Source organism: Branchiostoma lanceolatum, chromosome 1 (genome assembly GCF_035083965.1).
Source record: "Branchiostoma lanceolatum isolate klBraLanc5 chromosome 1, klBraLanc5.hap2, whole genome shotgun sequence".
Taxonomy (NCBI): domain Eukaryota; kingdom Metazoa; phylum Chordata; class Leptocardii; order Amphioxiformes; family Branchiostomatidae; genus Branchiostoma; species Branchiostoma lanceolatum.
Window position 1 is genome coordinate 32,721,755 of NC_089722.1, and position 23,420 is coordinate 32,745,174.

The window sequence follows — 23,420 nt, forward strand, 5'->3', positions numbered from 1 at the left end:
TAAATAACTATAGTTTACTTGGGAAGTTAAAAACCCCACATCTCATTCCTCTCTGTTAAGACATGCTACTAACTATCCCTAAAAACCATGGACTTAAACTCCAAAAGCAGATTTATATTCAAAGACCACAGTTTATTTGATGGTGCAGAGGAAAAAAAGCTTGATAAGATGAATCCCATATCAAGAACTGTCTACTTGGTCAACACCCTCTTTTACAATTAGATATGATCCTGTGCTTGTATGTATTGATTTGTTTGTATACATGTGCAAATGAGGGTAACTTTTACTTGTGGATTACAGCTATGCAAACTGATATGGGTAGATCATTAAGAAATCCAGATTAAATGAAGGCCATGTTGATTTTATTACTAGTACATGTATATGGATGACATCCTCTAGGAACCTCGAAACTGATGTGAGGAGCGTGCAAATAATAAATAAAGAAAAGAGGTTATTTGGCAAAAAAAATGTCTTCATAATGTGCTCAAGAAGAATGAACAAAATTCAACACAGAGTATGGTGTACCAAAATACTTCATCAAGTTCATGTTTGTTCTTTCAAGCTTTTTCTTTGACTTTGGCATTCTACAATATCAGTATCTCATCCATGAATAGTTTCATCGGTTAGTAAGTCACTGAATAGAAAACTTTTTTACACAACAAAGTGATTTTCCTGAAGGGAATTCTGACTGGTTCACATTGCACTGCAGTACAGGTGTCGCTACTTATAGAGGCATTCCCAAAGTATTTAAATTCATACACTTTAATCAAGAAAGAAAAACATGTACATTGAGTCAGTATTCCAATGCAACACACATATCAGGTGTCATCTCATACATCAGACTTTGCTGACCACATACAGTTTATGGTGAAAAGCTCTATAGTTAAAGCACAAAATAAAATAATTTCATTAGCAGATTAAATGACTTCAATACAATTCCATGTCACTCCCTTCATAATCTTTGCTATGTACTGTGTCATTGCATATAGAAATACATATGTGGGTACAAACAACTGTCAAAAACTTGAACAATTACAGTTACTAACAGCATACATAGTTTTGGGATATATGATAAGTAGGATGCTTGCTCACAACCCTGAAGTCATACCAAAAAACCATGGATTGTATTATGTAGCAGTTTTAAGAAAAGTCACTTGTTCTACCTGTCACTATTGTTAACTTATACTGTCTGTATACTTTTCTATACATTGTTTCATGTTGCAATTTGCTCTCTTGCAAGAAATTACAAATATTGTCCTAATAATGATACTGTATCACAACATGACAATTTCTACTTTATCTTCAATACAAATAGTTTCCAAAGCATCTGAATCAGGGCCATTGCCATATCAATTACAAACACAGTGCACTACAGAAATTACAGAAAAGCTTTCTAAATGTGTATACTTAAAATAGCTATTTGACATCTTGTACAGACTCGTTGCATTGCCTCACTGCACGTTGTTAACAAATAGCGCCTTCATGGAGAAGCAGATAATCCACTGCTACATTGTCAGCTTCTTGTCCACTGTCATCTCATGACATTGATTGTCTGCCTGGGTTGAATATTGTCAGCACCTATAGCAACAACAACACAAAAATATTACAATTGTGATGAACATGATTCTGGTGAAGGTTAGCAAATTAGATTACACTGCATTGCCTAGTGCTTAGTGCTTATCATAGGCACAGAAATGCATCTGTGTCTTGTGATTGTATGACAACAATAAAAACCTCATACACAACAGAGAGTATTGTATAGCAATTTTCCCTTGCAGATAGCCATAAGGTTAGCCTTTATCACATTTCCCTGTGACTCATCACTCTTCAGAAGCTCTAATTCTAAATAAGCTGAATGTGTCCACTCACAACCAGACACACCCCCACACCTCGCCCCCCCCCACACGAACACACACACACACACACACACACACACACACACACACACACACACACACACACACACACACACACACACACACACACACATACGTCACTCAAATTCACCTAAACATACCCACCCACACACACATTCATATATTCACACAAACACTCATTTTCTGCCATAGCTAAGTAATCCGTAGGGGGAACATAATGTTCAGCAAAGGTTCTCCCTTGCCTGCTGGCTATCCTCTGCCAGTCTTGCCATCTGGTTGGCAGATGACAAGCAAACACTGAAACACATGTATACAGACACACATACACAAGTATACACACACATTCACACACACACACACACACACACACACACACACACACAATCACGCATAGTTACAGACACATACACACTCACACTTAAGTTACATAATACATGATTTGTTTTGCAACACAAAATGGCATCTGCATTCTATTGGTAATTGACAACGAATAGAGTTTTGGACGTATTTCTGCTTTGTAAAGTAGACAATGGTAAAGTCGTTACTTTATCATTCTCAAAAATGATTGGAATTAATATAACACTCCCCCTCTCCATTCTAGAAATGAAGATGTTCACTTGACGAAGTTCCCTACAAGTGGCATATGATAACTCAAGATCAATAAAAACTATCACTAAAAAGGCATTCTCAAGTTACAGTGAGACACAAAAACATAACCTTTTAGGCCAAGGTAACAAAAAATATTAAGCTGAATGTTTGAAAATGTGCTCTTTCCTGGAATTGTTACTATAAAAGAGATGGTTTTTAGCCCATCACTGTTAGAGTTCTCATATGATTTAACTATACTTTCTGCATGCACACCTGTGCCACTGCATGCTTGTATATAACTTATATAAGTTGTATGTAATGCACTACACTGAAGGGCAATTATAATTTATTCTCTGGATGAGTAACAGGTAGGCATAGGTGGAAGCTGACTAGAATAAAAACAACAGCTTCAGGATCTTCAATTCAGGTCTGTTATTGTTTTTTGTTTGTTTGTATTGCAGACCAGGTAAACCACATCAAGGCGTAACACACCAGGTTTGTACTGAAGAGTACAAGCTGCATATCCGGACAGATTTAAATGATCCACACACACCGGGAAGGACCTTACTCTTTAAAATAAGTGTGTTGGGTTCTTTAATGTGCTTGAGGTGTGGCTCTCCTCAAACACGGGACCTCCATTTAATGTTCTATCCGAGGGACGTCCCTAACCGAAGCTAGGTACTCAATCTTAGTCATAGGCTGAGATCCCTCTGTTTAATTAGAGATTACTTGGGAAGTTCAGTAGAATTTGAAAAAGTACTATACATTTTTTACTTCCTAATATTATCATTTATTGAAAAATAACACCCCCTTCCCGGAGTTTAGAACTCCTTTCAGTGAAAATTTGGAGCACAATATCTAATTATCTGAATCTGATCATGACTATCAGCAAACAAATTCATGTTATTCTTGGCCATTAGGGTGAACCAGTGGTGTGCAGTGACGGTCACAAAACCAAGTTCATGATGGACTACTGTGGGAATAGATGTCGTACACAGTCGTAAACATATGTCGTATAGGATAGTAAACATATTGGGGGGGGTGATGATGGCAAATAAACTTTAAAAAGTAAAAGGGGTGACTCCAAAATATGACAAAATATATTGTCATATACAATGATCAATTTCCTTGACAGTGATATTATGCTGGGTTTGTCTATAGTAATTCCCTGCCAGGCTGGAGGCCTGCCTGCCTTAGCCCGAGACCTCAACTCCCCCCCTACTTTGCCCCTGAAGGGGCTATTTGGGGGGTTCCCTAGATGTAGATGTACCAAATGAAGGACATAGTCATAGCTATAGTCATAGTGAGTTGTTACTCAAAGCTCGTGTCTATATCTAGATACCCTGTATGACAAATGATACATGTAGTCTCATATGGCCTATGCACGGTCAAGCTAACATTCCTACTGTATATCAAACCACCTCTCTGCCGAGTGCCATTGTAACTTTTAAAAATCACGCCCAAAGCAATATTGAGATCAATTCTTGCAACAAAAAATTACTGTTAAGTGAGATGCGGTCAGGAGTGTTCATGTTTGAATAATAGTTCTCAAGATTAGGCATGATTCATACAATGGCACATGGCTGAGAGTGGTCAGGAAGATTTGTTTTGGTCTCAGCTATATGGGACAGTATAATGTTACCATACAGGGTTTGTATTGCATACCCGGTAAACCATCTCACGGCATATACGTAACACACCAGGTTTGTACTGAATATCTGGACAGATTTATCTGATCCACTCACGCTTCTAGTAGGAAGGTCCTCTACTGTCTTCGACATAAGGGGTGGGTTCTTTTACTTGCTTGAGATGTTGCTTTCCTCAAACATTGGAACTCCATTGAATTTCCCGGGGGACGTACCCGGGTTCGAAACCACTACCTCTGGGTTCTGGGCATTACACTACCAGGACGTCAGGTATGTCTTCTAGAAGTAGTAGGTATGAAAAAAAAGGTTACGGAATGGCAAGAGTCAAAAGGTACAGCAAGAAATTAAGCGGGTATAGCAAGACAAATGGACATGGGGATTGACATGAATGTCACAATGGTTAATAAGTCAGACAACGCCTCCAGTGTGGTCTCTATCAACTATCATTTCAACAAGCTTATGCAAGTGTTTTAACAAATTAAAGTTATCGTCATGTTTCTAGACAGAGCTCTAATTCAGGGCAAAGCAGACAACTTACAGTTTACCTTTAAATGTTCATATGTCATGTCCTCTCTTAGGTATATGACTCCAGATAAAGGGCACATTTTGCTTGTATTATACATGTACATGCAAGTATACTATACATAAGTTAAATAAGAAAGAATAATGATCCAGGATGGTGGGCGGCATCATAATACAATTTCCAGGTCTCACCACTCACATACCAAATATCATCATCATTGGGGTTACCCCCCAGATAACCCCGCAAGTGGCAAAGTAGGGGGGGGAGGAGGTCCCAGGGTAAGGCAGGCAGGCCTCCAGCCTGGCACGGTATGACTCAACGGTGGGCGCCGATACAACCGTGCCAGGCAGGGTGTTCCATTGTGGGATGGTGCGGGGGAAGAACGAATGTTTGTATGTGTCTGTCCGGGCGTTAAGAGTTTGGAATTTAAGATGGTGACTACCCCGGGTGCGCCCCTGGGCTGGTTTGAGAAGACTGTCTGCGTTTATATTGATATGATTATTAACGAGTTTGTAGAAAAAGGTGAGGCGGGCGTTCCTCCTCCTTTCGGAGAGAAGGGGCCATTTTTGAGACAATGCAATACTTCTAGGCCTTCTCAAATTATGCAGTTCATCAACCGAGTGATGAGCGGAGTTCATATATTTTATGAGGGGGCTTCAGTACTAGGAAATGAAGCCGTTCGTCCCAGGATTTCTATAGCTAGTTACGAATTACACTTACGTACACATAGACAATACAAGGAAAGAGCTACGCGGTTTGGGGCATGTGATGTCTTTAATCTGTGTGAAACTGCTCCATAGTAGAGGCTTATCGGTTGTACAAAGACATCAACGGCCAAAGACTGTGGTCTTGGCAATTACAAATTGTGATGTATAGCTTACAGTGTTGGTGAAGTTACGCAATTCTATACATTCTTGAAAGAGTTAAATTGCAGCAAGGGCGGGATGGTGGTAACATCGAGCGGGAGGCGAGCCCAGCCGTGCCGTAAGCACGGCGGATGCCGCAGAATGGAGGCGGCACGAGCGGAGGTCAGAGGTCGCTTCCTCAGAGTAATTCCCTACGATTGGTCCAGACCAATCCTACTATAATTACACTTACGTACACATAGACAATACAAGGAAAGAGCTACGCGGTTTGGGGCATGTGATGTCTTTAATCTGTGTGAAACTGCTCCATAGTAGAGGCTTATCGGTTGTACAAAGACATCAACGGCCAAGCCGAAAGTAATGAGGGCCCCAAAACGCGTAGCAGAAAAAGTAGTAAGTCGTAGTGGTATGGTAAACTAATTTAAAGAGTAGCTAGATAATTGAGTTCAAACAAGACAGTCCAGGGCTGGTGAAGGATGCACCGCAGAACGTCACCAGGCACTGTCGAACAGCGTAGAGTCAGGCCGGAAAAGGTACGTCGGCATGGAGAACTCTAACTTGGTGCTGAGAAGCAGGCCATGGGCGGGCGCTGGGAGTCTTCGGTACGCAGCTGAAGCTGGTTCTGTTGCACTGTCAATCTTTCTGTGCAAAACTAATCTAATCTATTCTATTCTACTCTACTCTAATGAAGTGAGTCAAAAAATTGCGGAGCATGATCACAGGCTGGAGACGATCTCGCTGCAGGGCACTGCCGCGAACTCCCGGTCGGCCCGCAAAGTTAAGTCGCATCGACGTGGAATGGGAGTCCTGGGAGTCTTGAGTACGCTGCTGTAGATGCCCACCGCATTTTTTTTTTTAGTCCGTGTAGGTACGGGTGAAACGAGGGAGAGGCGTGCGATGAGGAAGGACCGCTCGTGGAAGCTCGTCGCGAGAAGAAAGATGACTGCCAAAGTCCCGCGATTTTCCGCGAGACCCCGCATCAATGGCGTGAAGTGGGGTGGGGAGGGGGGCTGTCGTTCCGATCGCTGTAGACTCTCTGTGTAGACGTTATTTGTAGCACAAACTCAGGATCAGGCAGGAACGGGTGTGCAATCCACGGCTCAGGTGAAGAAAACTCGCTTCAGGACGCCACCAAAGATTACATGACAGTGTAGAGACAGCCGGAGTCGTCGGGTGGAGCTCTAACTTATTAGGACTGCGAATCCATGTGGGCAACGTTACTGGGAGTCCATTTGCACGCTACGGCAGTTCGGCACACCGCGGCCCTGTCTGAGTCCGCGTCGGGCCCAACGAGGACGGCATCCCGCAAGTTTCCTGGCAGGTTCGTGTGCCTCGATAGCTGGGGGACGCCGCACGGTAAGTTGAAATGCTTAAAAGGAAGCTCGGGAGGGGAAAAGTTTCCGACCGTAACATCGAGCGGGAGGCGAGCCCAGCCGTGCCGTAAGCACGGCGGATGCCGCAGAATGGAGGCGGCACGAGCGGAGGTCAGAGGTCGCTTCCTCAGAGTAATTCCCTACGATTGGTCCAGACCAATCCTACTATAATTTTCTTCCATTCTGGATGTCCAGTGACGACGCCATTTTTTTTCGTCGTTAACTTAGTAATACGTAAAGTTTTTGCCACATTCATTCATACATACATACATACATACATACATACAAACATACATACCAAAACGCTACCAGAAACCTAACCTTGGTGAAGGTAAATATAACGTTACACCTACCTAATGCATGCATAAATGCTGCGTCTGGTGGTTGGATCTGGGATCATCCGATCATGTCATCGACACGATCGATGTTGGTGAAAGGCAAGCAGAGTCTCAGAAACAAAACACAGATTTGTGAAAGGTTGATACTGTAAACATCTCGAAGCAGTACACTTCTTGATGCTTGTTCTGGTCCAAAAGTCGGCCAGATATGGCAGAATACGGCAATGTTTCAGGGACAGCGGCCATGACACCTAGAATGTTGACCTATGCGGGTGACCAGGGAGGGCAGTGACCCCTGGTTCCTTCCTGGTTAGCCATGCAGCATCACATCAGCACGGTACAACCGCTAGATCCCCATAGTCTGCTAGTCTAGCCTACGCAGACTATAGGCTGGATCGGTATGTACTGGGTGATTGCCGCTATGCCAGTCCGGTCTGTACCGTTGATGGTACAAGGATGGGGTGCTATCAGTGTACTCGGTTTAAAAGTCGTCACACCGGTGGGTCTTTTGTTTTCATTTAAGAAATTTCTTGCCAATACATATACTAACAGTAACTGTATGCTTAGCATTGTTATGGAAATCCTTACTCCTACAAGTACACCCAGTTCTGGTTGACTTGATTTTAGCAGTCCTGAACAGTGGAGTTGCACAATATGTAACAAGCCAGTTGATTACCTTTGCCAAGAAGGTTATGTTTTCGCTTTTGCTATGATGGAGTGGCTACGGATGTTAAGACAATAACTCGAGAAGCTGTAAGTGGATGTTCATGATTCTTAGTAGATGGGTAGGGGCCGGGGAGACAAAGGACATGTTTGAGAATGGACTTCCTAATGGCCCCGTCACAAACAAGAAATTCAGCTCGGCTGACGTCTTGGCGAGCTTCAAATTTGCATTTTCGGCCGAAGTACGGCCAACGTCCTGTCAATTACGCGGCCTTCGGGCGATTTTTAGAAATCAAAGTGGATCCAAATATTGGCCTTTTACCAGGTTAGTCGATTTTGACTCCGTCCATGTCCAAGAGATCAGATGGTACCATCTCATGGGGGATTTTTTAGTCTTTGGTGTTCGACGGACGTCACCTGAGATTTTAATTGCAAAATACGGTCGACGCTCAGGCAATTTTGAGATTCGCAAGCTTTAGGCGAGCTATGGATTCGGCCGACGCTTGCATGAATTGTGACGCCGGCTTGATGGCTTCCTACGTTTCTGCGTTGGAAGTTCTATGTGTGTTCCTTTGTCACCAGGATAACTTGAGATGCTGTGGATAGATTGTCATGATATTTGGCAGGAGGGTAGGGTTTGGGAAAACGAAGGTCAAGTTTGATTATGGGCCTCCTATAGCTGTTTTTTTAACACTGTTTTTTGTTTTCATTCCTTTCCCCAGGTGATGCATCCAGAATTCAGTGGTTGCTGGAAGTGATGGGACAGTGCAGGAACATTGCCTATGGGAAGATCCCACTCTTACAGGCTCAGTCAACAGGGAGTGCACTAAACAAGGTTAGCACTTAGTAATACACTCTCCAGTCTATGTTACTGCAAAATTGTAATTCTTCATTATTCCTGCTATATTTACAATAACTTCTCTATAGCAACACATGTATGTACTACAACTTTTGCATACGTTTCCATTTTCATATATCATATACATGTGTATAGAGAGCCTTCCTTAGTCTATACTTGAAACATTGTGGAGGGTTCTGCCAAACCATGAGATTTCTACTTTTGTGGGCGTAGCCTCTAACCAGCTGTCAGCCAATCAGAGAATCAGTTTTACCTAAAGAAAACACTAAAGACATTCCTCTGATTGGCTGACAGCTGCTTGGAGGATATTGTATAGGTCGCAGGTGAGGCTCTGCATGGGAGAAGTTTCTAGAGTCTTGACTGACCAGAATCTTGTATCCAGTTTGTCTGTGACTGAATTTGTGTAAAGGTCATATTCATTAATCCATTGTTGTTTATCGTGTTTTTTGTCAGGTGACCCAATTCCTGGTTGATGTTTTCTGTGCTGCGGTGACATGTTGGAGCTGTGTCAGTCTGCCTCTACTGTGGGGAGTCACTGGGACTGACTGTCAGACAGGTAACATCAGTTTATATACCTTAAGCTGCACAGTGTCTCCCGATGATGTTAAGAGGTCACATTTGAGCTTTCTTTTTGGCATGTGTTTTTTAGCACAGTGTTATGATCAATTGATATGCAGTCAATGCAAACCCTTGAAAATGAACAGTCTTGAACATTGCACTACTCTCATAATCTGTTAAATTGTTTTCTGGATATTCTAACCTGTTTTTCTGTGTTTTGTACTGAATTTTTCTATGTGCAATAAATGTCATAGTCTTCCCAGACTGGCTGACATAAGTTGTAGTATGATCAATTGTTGCATTCAGAAATCATAGCAACACTGAACTTGATAGTTTGTTTGTATTTTAATTTTATAATGTTTCATGCCAAATTATGATGTTGAATGACAAGTTGTCCTTGGTTAATATTTTCTTTCCAACTGGTAAACACTTGACCCCACATAATTGGACAGATCATACTCATTACCTGATAAAGGAATCAATCAATCATTCGCAGGCATCAGTGTCTGATGCATGGCGGCTACAGACGTGCATAGGGCTCGCCTGGCTGGTCTGCTCTCGGCATAGACCCTCCAGTCGGTTCTGGTGATCCCCAGCCCCTGGAGTGTGTTGAAGATCTGGTCTTCCCATCTTCCTCTAGGGCGACCTCTAGGTCGCTTCCATGAAAGGTTTGGTTCCGATGAGATCAGTTTGATGACGTCGTGAGTAGGAACCGCCCTGGAGACGTGACCCAAGAAGGTCATCCGTTGCTTGGTGATTTTACAACTAACCGGCAGTTGGTTAGTTCTGCGCCGGACTGTTTCATTGGGAATGAAGTCATCCCAACGGATGCCTTCAATCTTCCTCAAGCACTGAGAGTCGAAGGCATCTAGTTTGTGTGCTAGTGCCTGTGTAAGGGTCCATGTCTCGGCACCGTACAAGAGGACGGATAGGACTAGAGCGTTATACGTGTGTAGCTTGGTCGATCTTGAGAGGAAAGCTAAGTAAAAAGCTTATTGAACCAGGGAGACAGCATAACTTTGGGATATGATCACAACTGTGAAGTTTGAATTTTAGAGCTATACCGCAGCTATCACTTCAGTACCATGGAGAACCATCATCTACAACAACACTCAGGTCATGCCTAAAGTTTTCAAGTCCTCTAGATGTGATTTTCTTCAAAGCTCACCTAACTGTTCTTTTTGTAAAAATCCAGACACTGCAGAAGTATCCTCAGAAAGCAGAATGCTGGAGACAGTGCCACTCTTGCCGTATGCCATTCTTCAGTTGGTATCATCAGAGCCGTGGACCCGCGTTGTGGATAAGGTACAAGATCATCTTCAGCACTAGCCTGGGTGCCACCTTCTGTAGTAACCGCTGGCTCAGTCTTTTTGCATGCTAACCACAGAGAGGCAGCGGTCACTACGGAGGATGGTGCCCAGGCTTACTTCAACACCAAAGGAAGCTTTTGAATATTCTGCAAAGCCAAATACAATGGGGTATTAATATTTAATTGTTTGTGTTCCTTGTAAAAGCAGTGATGTGGCGTCGGGGTGGTGTAGTGGCAGGGTGTTTGGCCCCAGAACCAAGAGATACCGGGTTCGAATCTGGGGTTCCCTGATTTGTCCCGTTGACATTGTGCCCTTGGGAAAGGCACTTAACATTGCTTTCCCCACTGTACTCAGGTGAAAATGAGTACCTACATGTAGATTAGGTTAGGGATGTCCCTCGGATAGGACGTTAAATGGAGGTCCTGTGTTTGAGGAGAGCCACACCTCAAGCATGTTAAAGGACCCAACACACTCATCGAAAAGAGTAGGGGTCCTTCTCGGTGTGTGTGGATCATATAAATCTGTCCGGATATGCAGTTTGTACTCTTCAGTACAAACCTGGTGTGTTACGCCTTGATGCTGGTATGCAATACAAACAAACAATGTACTTTACACTTGTATGGTTTTTGTTGCATCAAGAAATGTGTTTTTGTTGTTTGTGGTTAGAGGCATGTTACATGATGCCCCATTTTAGAATTCACCACTGTTGTACCATGCAGCTACTAGAGTATTATGGGCATGAGCTTTGACCCAGTCTTTCTTACTGTCTGCAGCTTGTTGATTGGCTGATGGAGATGTACCAGGCTCCCGTGGATCTTCCTGACAAGTACAAGACAGCACTGATGGGTAATCACAGCTGTCACTGTTACAACTATCTTAGCTAATATTTGTATGAATCTCTAACAGTAATGGACAAATTTCATGTTACTTCCGTACAGGAAGTAAAGTGCTTATACCAACAAGCTTTTGACCAATCATCAGGACCTCTTTAAGGCTTCGGGTCTGATCAATTTGAGGACCAGTGGACTAGAAAGCACTTAACATTGTGTGCAAAAATAGTGTGTTAACTTTTGACTTAATCTTGTCTCTTTAGTCATTGATAGATTTTAGAAGAAAACAGTTAACATTTTCCACCACCAGAATCAATGCCTTTGAAACAGTGCATAACCTTAAGGACGATGTACATTGGAAAGGTTCTTTACACAGTTAAGACATGTTGTTTGTAAGCTGTTTGTCTTAAAACATACTTCTAGTACTTTGTGATAGATGTTTAAAGTTAAGATGCTGATTGTTCCAACATTTGCTTCCTGCAGGGTCTGTGCTGGCTTTACGCCATACAACTGTATTCAAGAAGCCTTCAGTCTGGACAAGAGCATACCAGATGTTGTCTGCAGTCAAGTTGTGAATTCTCCTGCCATAGACATGATACACTTGTATACACAGGTATAAAACCATAGATTCGCGGTTAGAAAATTAGTATAAACTGATCTTTGTTTTAAAGTGAATGTCGTGTACTGGTCTTGTAATAAATCCATATGTAACTGTTAAATTCATCACTCCTTAATGTGAAGTTTGGTCACACATAAAGTTAATTCATTATTCTAGAAACACTCTTTGGAATTTGTGCATTTGTACTTACAGCACTGTGAAGCAATGCCAATGGCTTAAAATCAATCACTTTGTTGAAATAAAACATTTTGAGCAAGACTTACGCCTGTTGTCACGTAGGGTAGCTGGGACCGGTGGGACAGGGTGGGCAGACTATTGTTTTCTGCTTTTAGCATCGTTATGTTCATGGTTCAAGAGCGTCGCCTGGCAATTCTCAATGGAACTTCATTTATCTACCGTCAACAAAGCTTTAGTCTCAACCGTCTGGTCTGGTCGGGATGGAATATCAGGTGATGAGGGATCCACCGCGTAGTTTTTACGATGTAGGTCTCTTGGTCAGACCACGGGAGGTAGTCTATCGTTTGTATACTATATTAGTTTAAGTTTATTTCTAAAACGCTGAACGTCCACAGCAAAGTATTTTTCAACAGGATTACACAGCATATTACTCCCAACTTTTGCAGTTCTTTACGACATTGCTACAGTAGGTACACTTTTGATCCACAAACATGGTGTTATAGCAGAAGCAATATTTACCTTCGTCAAGAAGGTTGTATTTTTGGTAGCATTTGTATGTATGTGTGTATGCATGTGTGTATGCGTAAGTATGTGTGCATGTAGATGAACAGCATATCTTGCCAAGGCCAGCTTGGATTGTTTTGATATTTAGTATGTGAGTAGTAAGACCTGGAAAATTATTAGATTCTAGGCCACCTTGCGGCTTGTTACGGTACTACAGCGGAACTTCCTGTTTGAATATCTCGTGTTCTGAACATGCCATGGCGCTGTTTTTAAGTGGTAGATAGCACTTTGGCCAGAGAGGAAGTGGTATAATAGGTTTGACCTCAAGCGCCTTTGGAAATGCTGCACAGCAGGTTTTGCCTAATGGAGCCTAATCTGCAGTACCACTCACAGACGTATGATGGCGTATCAAGAAAAGTGTCAGAGAAGCTACTGCCAAACTCAAATCTCTATTTTTGGGAATGGGGAAACCCTTAATAAAGACTGTCAAAGGGGTTTGAAGTTTTGAGACTTATATGACCTTGAATCAGATATTGCGACCATGTAAAACAAAGAATTGCAATATCTAAGACATTCCTCTGAAATACAATGGGATATTAGGCCGTAAATTGAATTCGTTTCGTTTGCATTTCACCAATGGAAGTGGTCGAGTTTACATTTCCCTTTTAGTCACTTTCTTAAAGGCTCTAGATCTGAGCACATCCACATATAAATACTTTAAGACATGGAACATAAGCAACAGTTATATGTATATTTAGAGAGAGAGAGAGAGAGAGAGAATACATGTACAACATGGTATATTCCGTATCACCCAAGCTACCAGCCCAACTGTGGGTTATGGCCGGTGAGAGATCTGACCGCGGGAGGGCTGGGACCGAGGGTGATACGGAATGGACCATGTTGTATTTCATTTACATGACATGTCATACCCAACCTAGAAAACATATATTTCAATGCAAAATGCTCCAGAAGTTGAGAAAATTTGGTGTCTTGGACAAAAACTTGTAGCAGCTGGAATTCAATGTTCGAATTCAGTATTTGAATTTTTGACAGCGGCGCACTTGAAATGCATTGGAAATATTCTATGGAAGCCCAAGTGATAAAAGTAGAAGCCCATGTGATAACCCATGTTATCACCTGGTCCGGAACACCCGGATCAAACGTTTGACTTGACTTGCAGCCCAGGTATGACATAACGTAAATTATCACAGGATGCGGAACACCGTTATTGGACATTTTTGCAGCCCTGGTATGACATACATGTAAATCTGTTTAATATCCAAAATAAGGCTGCAACAGTGAATGCTACGGTGATTAACATAATGTATTCATGTGATATGCTGGAATCTAATCATACAAAATGTCCGAAAGTAATTTCTGAATCTTATTCAGTTGTAGAGTTTGAATTGTATTGATTTCAGAAGTAAGTATAGAACGTTTTTAAAACTAACAGTGATATATCGCAAAAGTCAGTAGCCAGTAAAGCCAAAGATGAGTTATGTCATAAAAACACAATTTCTTTATTGATTGAAAAAATCACTGTAACATTACATAATGTTTCCATTACTTCACATCGCATCTTTACATCATTATATGGTGCGTAACTAAGTATGTAACATGCCAATAGGTCCACAAGTCACCGATTGAACATGTAATAACTTCTATATTCATATACATAACTGAATATCATTCTGATTGAAACTCTACACCCAAGGCATCATTAATTTCATTTCTCCATCACAGTGGGATAATCTTTACAAACTCATCCTACATCCACAACACGGGTTGATAATTTGACCCCTTCAGATCCTGCTTTTACATACTTTATGTCTACCGAGTTCACCGATTTAGTACCGATTGTTGAAGAATCATGTTAAAATTAACGAAGTTACCATTGATAGAATGTTTTTCAGAATCTCATTTCAAAACGTTTTTTGCCCAAAAGACAATTGTTATTCCAATCGCATGGTCTAATAAATGATTAAGCCATAAATTCATTACCTGGAATGACTTGGCATATGAAAAAACAAAGGTAAGTCGTGCTTGCCGAAGTAACACCTTTTGCCTACCTAGGCATGGATCCAATTAAAATCAAGATAATGAAATCAATTTTGAGATTGGTCAAGCAGCCCCTTGTTTGGTTGAGACCCACCCTATGAGTTGTACTTTCCAAGTCAAGAAATATCAACCCACCATCCACACAGCCAAACATTCCTATCCTTGGCGCTGGACACCTTTTAGATATATTCAAACATTCCTGTACTTGGTGCTGAACACCACCCACACTTAGCCAAACATTCCTGTCCTTGGTGCTGAACACTTTCCACATATAGCCAAACATTTTTTGTTTCTGAACCCTATCCACAACTAACTAAACATTCCTGTCCTTGGTGCTGAACACCATCCACTCTTAGCCAAACATTCCTGTCCTTGTTGCTGAACACTTTCCACATGTAGCAAAGCATTTTTGTTCCTGAACTCTATCCACAACTAGCTAAACATTCCTGTCCTTGGTGCTGAACACTTTACACATGTAGCAAAACATTTTTGTTCCTGAAGTCTATCCACAACTAGCTAAACATTCCTGTCCTTGTTGCTGAACACTTTCCACATGTAGCAAAGCATTTTTGTTTCTGAACTCTATCCACAACTAGCTAAACATTCATGTCCTTGGTGCTGAACACTTTCCACATGTAGCCAAGCATTTCTGTTTCTGAACTCTATCCACAACTAGCTATTTAGTAAACATTCCTGTCCTTGTTGCTGAACACTTTCCATATGTAGCCCAGCATTTTTGTTTCTTAACTCTATCCACAACTAGCTAAACATTCCTGTCCTTGGTGCTCAACAATTTCCATATGTAGCCTAGCATTTTGTTTCTTAACTCTATCCACAACTAATTAAACATTCCTGTCCTTGGTGCTGAACACTTTCAATATGTAGCCCAGCATTTTTGTTTTTTTAACTCTATCCACAACTAATTAAACATCCCTGCCCTTGGTGCTCAACAATTTCCATGTGTAGCCCAGCATTTTTGTTTCTGAACTCTATCCACAACAAGCTAAACATTCCTGTCTTTGGTGCTGAACACTATCCACATATAGCCAAAAATTCCCTTCCCTAGTGATTTAAACCTCCCACACAAAACATTTCTTCTTGATTCTTAACATTGATGGTGGAGGCCAAACCTGAAGAAAATCTCTAGCTGGACAATCCTTGGCTTACAATACACGTTTCTCACGCGGCGGACATGATAGAATGAAGACGAGACCAATGAGGCAAAGAAGCAAACATAATGTACAGATTTAATTTCCCTCCTAAATCGCATTAAGTCTTAAAATGTGATATCCAAGTATCAATATCATAACTAATGAAATGCACACAAAAAGATGCAGAAATTTAGAGCTTTGAGAAATGCAAAATAAAAACATAGAAATGCAAATATTTGACAGTCATGAAGCCACTACCTCATTGGTCGATTCTCTAATTATAAGGTAATCATTGGCTAAACTGCTAATTGTGATTGACAGTTAGAATTGGACTAATGTTTGCTACAAGGGCCTTGTTTTCATTCTATCATGTCCGCCGCATGAGAAAGGTCTATACAAGGAGATGAGGAAGTCGTTGGTCTCGGCATCTCGGGGCACGGTGCGGGTACCACCGCCTGCACAACAGGTCGCGGCCGCTTCTCTGAAGCTCGGCTTTATTTCAAACACCTTGTAGCAGATGCCACGGAATTCCGTATAGCCTCATGGACAAGACACTGTGGAAAATGTAACAGACACAGGGATAGTACAGATGTCATTGACATTTCATTTTGTGATCGATGTATGTTTGTGTGTATAACAGTACACTCATCGGTTTACAAAGATGAAAACTGTTGAAAGGTATAGACCCCATTGTTTACACCATGAATATTCGGGTTAACTTCTTATGTACTGAAAATGCAGAAATGTTCGCAGTGGTTTTATGTTCGTGGTTTTTGCGGCCACCATTTCACCGCAAACTTAAACCACAACAAACATTTTGTCCAATACTGCAGCAGTATGTGACTATAGCGCTGCCGCAAATTTAAAAACCACGCGAACACCCCAATTTAACCATAGCGCAAAATAAAAACCACGCTAACTTGAATGCATTTCCAGTATGTGAAATCACATCTTGAAACATCAGAACACAGGGTAAGTGGTAGCCTTACCTTTATCTGACTTGCCCCGAATGTTTGTCTGAGGACGCTCAGGTGGTTCTGCAAGGTTTGGATAGATTGGCCCTACGGACCAAAGGACTTCTAGCGAGGAACCGGAGGTCCAAGAGGCCCGAGACCCGGAGTCTCCTGGCAAGATAGGCCCCATCTTCCCCAAAGGCTCAGTCATGTTGGGTGGGTTAAGTCCCACAGGTCTCACTGTATCTGGAGAAAAAATTGACACACATCTGGAATTCCACGAAAAATTACAAAATCCATACCTGCATGCTGAATACAGTATCATAAAAATACATCATTCCTGTGTTCAGTTATTCTCTTTGAAATATTCAGTTTGCTAAGTTGAGAATCATTGAATCTCAAGTCTGTTTTTCCATTCTTCAAAATTGCAGGTTATTTAATTTTAGTTGTTCTACTGCTATCTTGAAAATCTTACTGCAGACTGCTGGCACAGTTTTTCAAAAACTGTGCATGATTTATATCTAATGACGTTCAACTTCACTTGACTTCCAAATGCCACAATAATGAAATTCCCATCATTGGTCACAATGGAATAAGTCTATTCTTATCAATTATGCAAATTAAGTCTTCATTTGCAAAAGTGATATCTATCGATATTCCTCTCCATCTCAGACACAGGCAGTTACATGTAGGAAGCCACATCCTAACATCTGCTTGGACTCCTTAATTGGAACGTTTTGTGAACCGTTTTGTGAAACAAAACAGTTAAGATAAATGCATATACAAGTCTTGTTAGACCTCATCTAGAGTAGTCCAGTGCTGCCTGGAACCCTCACCACAAAGAACATATTTCTAAGCTAGAAGCTGTTCAGACAAGAGCGGCCAGATTTGTCACAAACTCATACTACACTCCAATTTGAGGCTCAAAGTGCCCGCGCCAACTTTGACATCGTATTTCTGCCGAACGATGTATGCTAGGACAACCAAACTTAGTGACTTTTCCTAAAATTTTGTTGGTAACAATTTTATAATATAATGGTTTAAGTTTATCATTTTTTTTATGTTGCCATGGCAACGGGTTTCTGACAGGCATTTTATGCAAAAATCATTATTTTTTTTAAAACAATGATATTTCTCGGGTTTGCTTGCACAACTACACTAGTTTTCCTACATGTAGAACATTACATGTAATTAGATGTAACTTTCCTGATTTATTATTCATAATTCATGCTAATTTAATGACGTAGTAAGCCAAAATCCAAGATGGCGGACTATATCACTATTTCAGGTATCAGCAGGCTTTTTCGCCCTTAAAATCGTCAATACCTGGCATTTGGCAATCAGCCCCCCCCCCCCCCCTCAGTCCCAGATATACAAAAAAAGCCCAGTCTGGATAGGGTTAAAGAATCCAAGACACCACAAGATAGCCCTACCGGTCGAAACTCATTTGATGCCTGCCCCGCGACAATCGCGACACTCAAATCAAAATTTATATAAGGCTCTACCAAAATTTATATAAGGATTATAGATACTCATTTTCCCCTTAAATTGTGAGAGACTGGAATTCACTACCTCAGGACGTCACAGACACAGCTAATCCTCCCAAGTTCAAGGAGGCTGGTCTCCTGCACCTGCGAGGACAATAACAGCGCATCACACACCCTTGGGCGCTTTACCCTAACAAGAGGGGTGTTGCCCAGTACCCAATCAAGATCAAGAACCAGGCATCAAAAACCAGGTGGTTTAAAGCAGTTAAACAAAGGACGACACTTCTCCTAATATCTGCTTGGGGAAACCTGATCAGGGCACACGCAAAAAAGGTTACGAGATTAATGACTTATTCCACAAGTCTGTCAAGATAGGGGTATTTTCTGAGATATTATATCACCTATGAAAACAGCTACGGTGCTAGCGCGGCGACTCTAATCACGGCACGAAAAGGGATATTTAAGCAAAGTTTCCGAAATACGTATCAAGACCTTAAACACGGCAAAATATTTCGGGAAGCTTTCAGATTCCATAAAGGTAACTGAAATAAAAATCTAACCTTTCCGGACGATTTAGGCATTTGTATATGTGACTTAAAATACCGGGTATATTTACGTATGTTTTACATGTGTATTTAAATATGCCGTACAGATAAGATTGTATGTTCCAGAACGTTTTCGGAACTGCTGTGCTTTCCTATTCATAACAGTAGTACATAGGGGTGGGTACCGGTACAAACAATTCAGGTCCGGTCCAGGTCCAGGTCCAGAGGGTCAGGTCCAGGTCCGGACCTGTACCTGTACCTGATTATAGTAGTGTCGCAGTACATCATATTTTGGAGAGCGAGACACACGCAAAAGTCTCCAAACGTCATGTCTGGAACGATATAATTTCTTAGGTTTGCACTTTGTCTCAAAATTATAATTATACTCTTCTCGCCGTCTGTTTACTATTCCTTTAAGTGTATCTAGGTATGATTCACAGCTAACGTCTTCGAAAACGAAGTTAAATCTGCTGTTTTGTATTTTCTTAGACCAGTTATGTGGCCGCCTGGTACTATGAATTTTCTAATCGGTCCATAGGCCGGTCCACTGATTTTTTACGGACCGTTTTTTTTGGACCGGTCCATTAAGAAATACCGGTTTTGTACCGGTACACGGTACCGGTACCTACCCCTAGTCTTGTAGTACAGTTTTATGCTATAACCGAAAACATCGTGTTTTTCTATCAAGTTCTATATATTTATCACACTTCCTGCGGCTCAGACAGACACAGCGATATTTTATTTTGGATGGCTTCTCAAAAAAAATACGACATCTTTCCTACTTCTTTAAAATGAATAACATAAGCCTAGTAGGACCTCAGAGTCCCGTATGCCCAAGTTGTGTTTCAATGTTTTATTTTTCATTGTGAAGTTTTTTCCTGTATAACTGTCGAAAAGTATTTCTCTGAATTAGCTGCCGTCTTGTACACACTTACATGGGCACGACTGTGTAGAGAAATCTTAGTCGATATTTTTTCAAAGGCTTCTACCAAAACAAACGGCATCTTTCCTATTCCTATATATACACAACATTTACAACAAGCGACCGAGACCTTGCTCCCTTAGCTTATATGACCGTTTACCTATAGGAAATGTTGCGTTTTAAACAAACGGCATCATTCCTACTTCTATAAACAACATATACAACAAGCGACCGAGACCTTGCTCCCTAAGTGTATATGACCCGTTTACCTATTGGAAATGTTGCGTTTTAAACCAACGGCATCTTTCCTACTTCTATAAACAACATATACAACAAGCGGGCGAGACCTTGCTCCCTAAGCTTATATGACCCGTTTACCTATAGGAAAGGTTGCGTTCTAATGTTATTCCTTCATTGCAAAGTTTTGCCTGTATAACTGTCGAAAAGTATTTCTCTAAATTCGCGCCGTCTTGCTCACACTTACAAGAGCGCGACTGTAATCAAATTATGTCGATGTGTTTTAAAGACTTCTCCACTGAAACAAACGCCATCTTTCCTACTCCTATAAACAACATATACAACAAGCGACCGAGACCTTGCTCCCTAAGCTTATATGACCCGTTTACCTATAGAAAATGTTGCGTTTTAAACAAACGGCATCTTTCCTACTTCTATAAACAACATATACAACAAGCGGGCGAGACCTTGCTCCCTAAGTGTATATGACCCGTATACCTATAGGAAAGGTTGCGTTCTAATGTTATTCCTTCATTGTAAAGTTTTTCCTGTATAACTCATTAACTGTCGAAAAGTATTTCTCTAAATTCGCGCCGTCTTGCTCACACTTACAAGAGCGCGACTGTAATCAAATTATGTCGATGTGTTTTAAAGACTTCTCCACTGAAACAAACGCCATCTTTCCTACTCTTATAAACAACATATACAACAAGCGGCCGAGACCTTGCTCCTTAAGCTTATATGACCCGTTTACCTATAGGAAATGTGGCGTTTTAAACAAACGGCATCTTTCCTACTTCTATAAACAACATATACTACAAGCGGCCGAGACCTTGCTCCCTAAGCTTATATGACCCGTTTACCTATAGGAAATGTTGCGTTTTAAACAAACGGCATCTTTCCTACTTCTATAAACATATATTAGTCGACACGTATATTAGTCGTAATGATGCTTAAAGAAGAAAAAAAACGTCGTATTTACATGAAATATAAACGTTCTTTAATCCTTATTTACGATATCTTTAGACTGCTTAAAGGCTACGTGAAAAACGGAAATTACGGATGTATCCGCGCCCACGGAAAGACCACGTAACGACGATCTTTACGTACTCGTATAAGAGGCGTATAGATGCGTAAATAAGGAAAATACGTCGACGTTAAGTACTGTTTAAGCATCCGTAAATATCGTTTTTCGTGCCGTGAATGGGAAGACGTATTTACTTGTATATTATACAGTATAATATACAAGTAAATACGTCTTCCCCGTAGAGTCGACGTGGCTACTACGGTGCAATCTTTTTACAGCTTGCATACACAACACATTTGTACAAATTTTTCAACATTCCAAACTGTGCAAATGTTATGGTATGTAGAACCTTTTTTCGATGGAACTGACAAACGTTCGGGTCATTTTGCCCTATTTATGGTATATTGACCATTGCTTAGGGGTGAAAAAGTTCTTGTTTTTTATTTCAAAATTGGGCAAAAATCAATGCGCGCACTGATGTCATCCAGAAAATTTACTTGCTGTGGCCTAAACATTATAACAGCAATTCCCCAAGGACCACCATCTTTTGACAATGATAAGTCCGATTTTGATTCTGAAAAAAGTGTCTTGCTCCACAAGCAAAGCTCTATCAGGTCCCACCATTTACGTTCTCCTTGAATCTTGGAAAATTTTTCGTCTGATCATGCCACCAATAGATTTTTATGGGCAATTAAATTTTTATAACCTCGTCCGACCCTGCTTTCCCTGTCCTAGGTGCTGAATATGCAGTGATACTTAATATGTTTCAGACTGTTGATAATTTGCTATAGAGAAAGCTAGTCCCCACAATGAAGGACACTATCATATCAACTTACAAAGAGAGGATGGTACTATCAGACGCCCCCCTCCCAACTTCTCATATTGGACGCTCCTATATTGGCTTATTGCATCATTTGTTTTGTTTACGTTACTTTTTCTGAAATTAATCACCTCACTTCAAATTTACGGGATCATAACATTTCATAGAAGAAAACAGCCCAAACGTCTTTTTTTTCTAAGGTACGAACCTTTCCTTTCACTATTCCAGTCACGTCTATCAAGGAAATCTGTCTTCCAAGTCGCTTGCCTGTGTAGCTAGCCCGTCAGACCGGAAGTTACACCGGCATGTCGGGAAATATGCAGATCGTTGTATCAAAATATTCAAACATATATTGTATGATCAGCTGTTGTTTTGTTTCTAATAATATTTCTATTGAGGGCAGAGTGCCACATGTCAGAAGAAGAAAAAAACAATAGATCAGAAAACGCTATGATTCTAAACCCTAACATCTGCTTGGAGATGAGTTCATTAGCATAATGCATGCTAAAAAAACTACTCAAGCAACTGGATAAAATTGTGAAAATTAAAAAAAATATCCAGTTGCTTGAGTAATTATTTTTGGTGTATCTTGCCAACTGGATGTCTAATTATAACATCATCAACGTACTAAAAGTATAATGAGCGCAATGCATGTCGGGACATAGTTTCCAAAGTTTGAAATTTGTCCACAGTTGACAGTTTCACTCACCGAGAACGGTCGGGTGACATTTTCTTGCTAACGCTTTAACGCTATATATATTCACTTGCTTATTCCAAGTTGGTCTCCTTGCTTATTCGAGATGTTTGCGTTCAACGACGACTTGGAGAAGGCCTGTCGGCAGGTATGTTCCCTTTTCAAATGTTCTTTCGGGGCGATAAGATTGTCTCCAACATCTTAGGTTTTCTGACATACTAGTAGCCCGTATATAGCCGGGATAACCGCCATTTTTAGGCGTTTACACTGGCCGGTATTGTAACATTGATGTGTAAAGTGCATAATGTTGTGTGGGGGAAGGATCAGGCCGATACTAGTGCCAACTTTATCAAACATTTACTCATACACTCTAAAAATATGGACATGGCACAGAAATCACAGAAGTTAAGCCCTTGATATATTCACAGAAGTTTGATGAAACGTTTCAGGTGTAACGGTATATAGATGTACTAGCCTGGTCACAGTCTTTACGGGTCGGCTTAGGTCTGTTTTACCGTGCCCAGTCTGCTATATTTACCTGTCAGAATGTCTTCTTAGTTGCCATCAATAGAGTTTCGCAGCCACCGTAGTTTCGGCTAATTAAAGCCAACCCCGTAAACACAACCACGGGCGGGCTAATCTGTTTGGGCGGGCGGGCGAGCATCGCTCCCACCACCGTAAATAAACCGGGGAGCTCCCGACGAGCATCAGTGTTCTCACCAGGATTTTTCACAGAAGGCCAACTTTTCGCGGGCCGCTAAAGACCGTTAAATAACGGTTGGGAGTCTGTCATCT

The 23,420-nt window shown here is 41.1% G+C and overlaps 1 protein-coding gene and 1 long non-coding RNA gene across 2 annotated transcripts; one reads left to right on the top strand and one right to left on the bottom strand.

The window, feature by feature from the left end:
• Positions 1-746: 746 nt before the first annotated feature.
• Positions 747-7,674, bottom strand: LOC136420344 (uncharacterized). Its single transcript, XR_010753187.1, has 2 exons — positions 7,227-7,674; positions 747-1,578 (listed from the first exon to the last, which is right to left on the bottom strand). It is a non-coding gene; the product is annotated as an uncharacterized lncRNA (long non-coding RNA).
• A 925-nt stretch (positions 7,675-8,599) lies between these two features.
• Positions 8,600-12,308, top strand: LOC136428134 (focadhesin-like). Its single transcript, XM_066417441.1, has 5 exons — positions 8,600-8,709; positions 9,187-9,289; positions 10,487-10,596; positions 11,375-11,447; positions 11,915-12,308. The coding sequence occupies exons 1-5, from the start codon at positions 8,632-8,634 to the stop codon at positions 12,004-12,006; spliced, it is 456 nt and encodes a 151-aa protein (XP_066273538.1). The 5' UTR covers positions 8,600-8,631; the 3' UTR covers positions 12,007-12,308.
• The last annotated feature ends 11,112 nt before the right edge of the window (positions 12,309-23,420 follow it).

Excerpts from the sequence above, each read along its gene's own strand:
- LOC136428134 (XM_066417441.1), top strand. The coding sequence starts at position 8,632 with ATGGGACAGTGCAGGAACATTGCCTATGGGAAGATCCCACTCTTACAG. Across the intron at positions 8,710-9,186 it reads CAGGGAGTGCACTAAACAAG|GTGACCCAATTCCTGGTTGA; the intron begins GTTAGCACTTAG and ends GTTTTTTGTCAG. Across the intron at positions 9,290-10,486 it reads TGGGACTGACTGTCAGACAG|ACACTGCAGAAGTATCCTCA; the intron begins GTAACATCAGTT and ends GTAAAAATCCAG.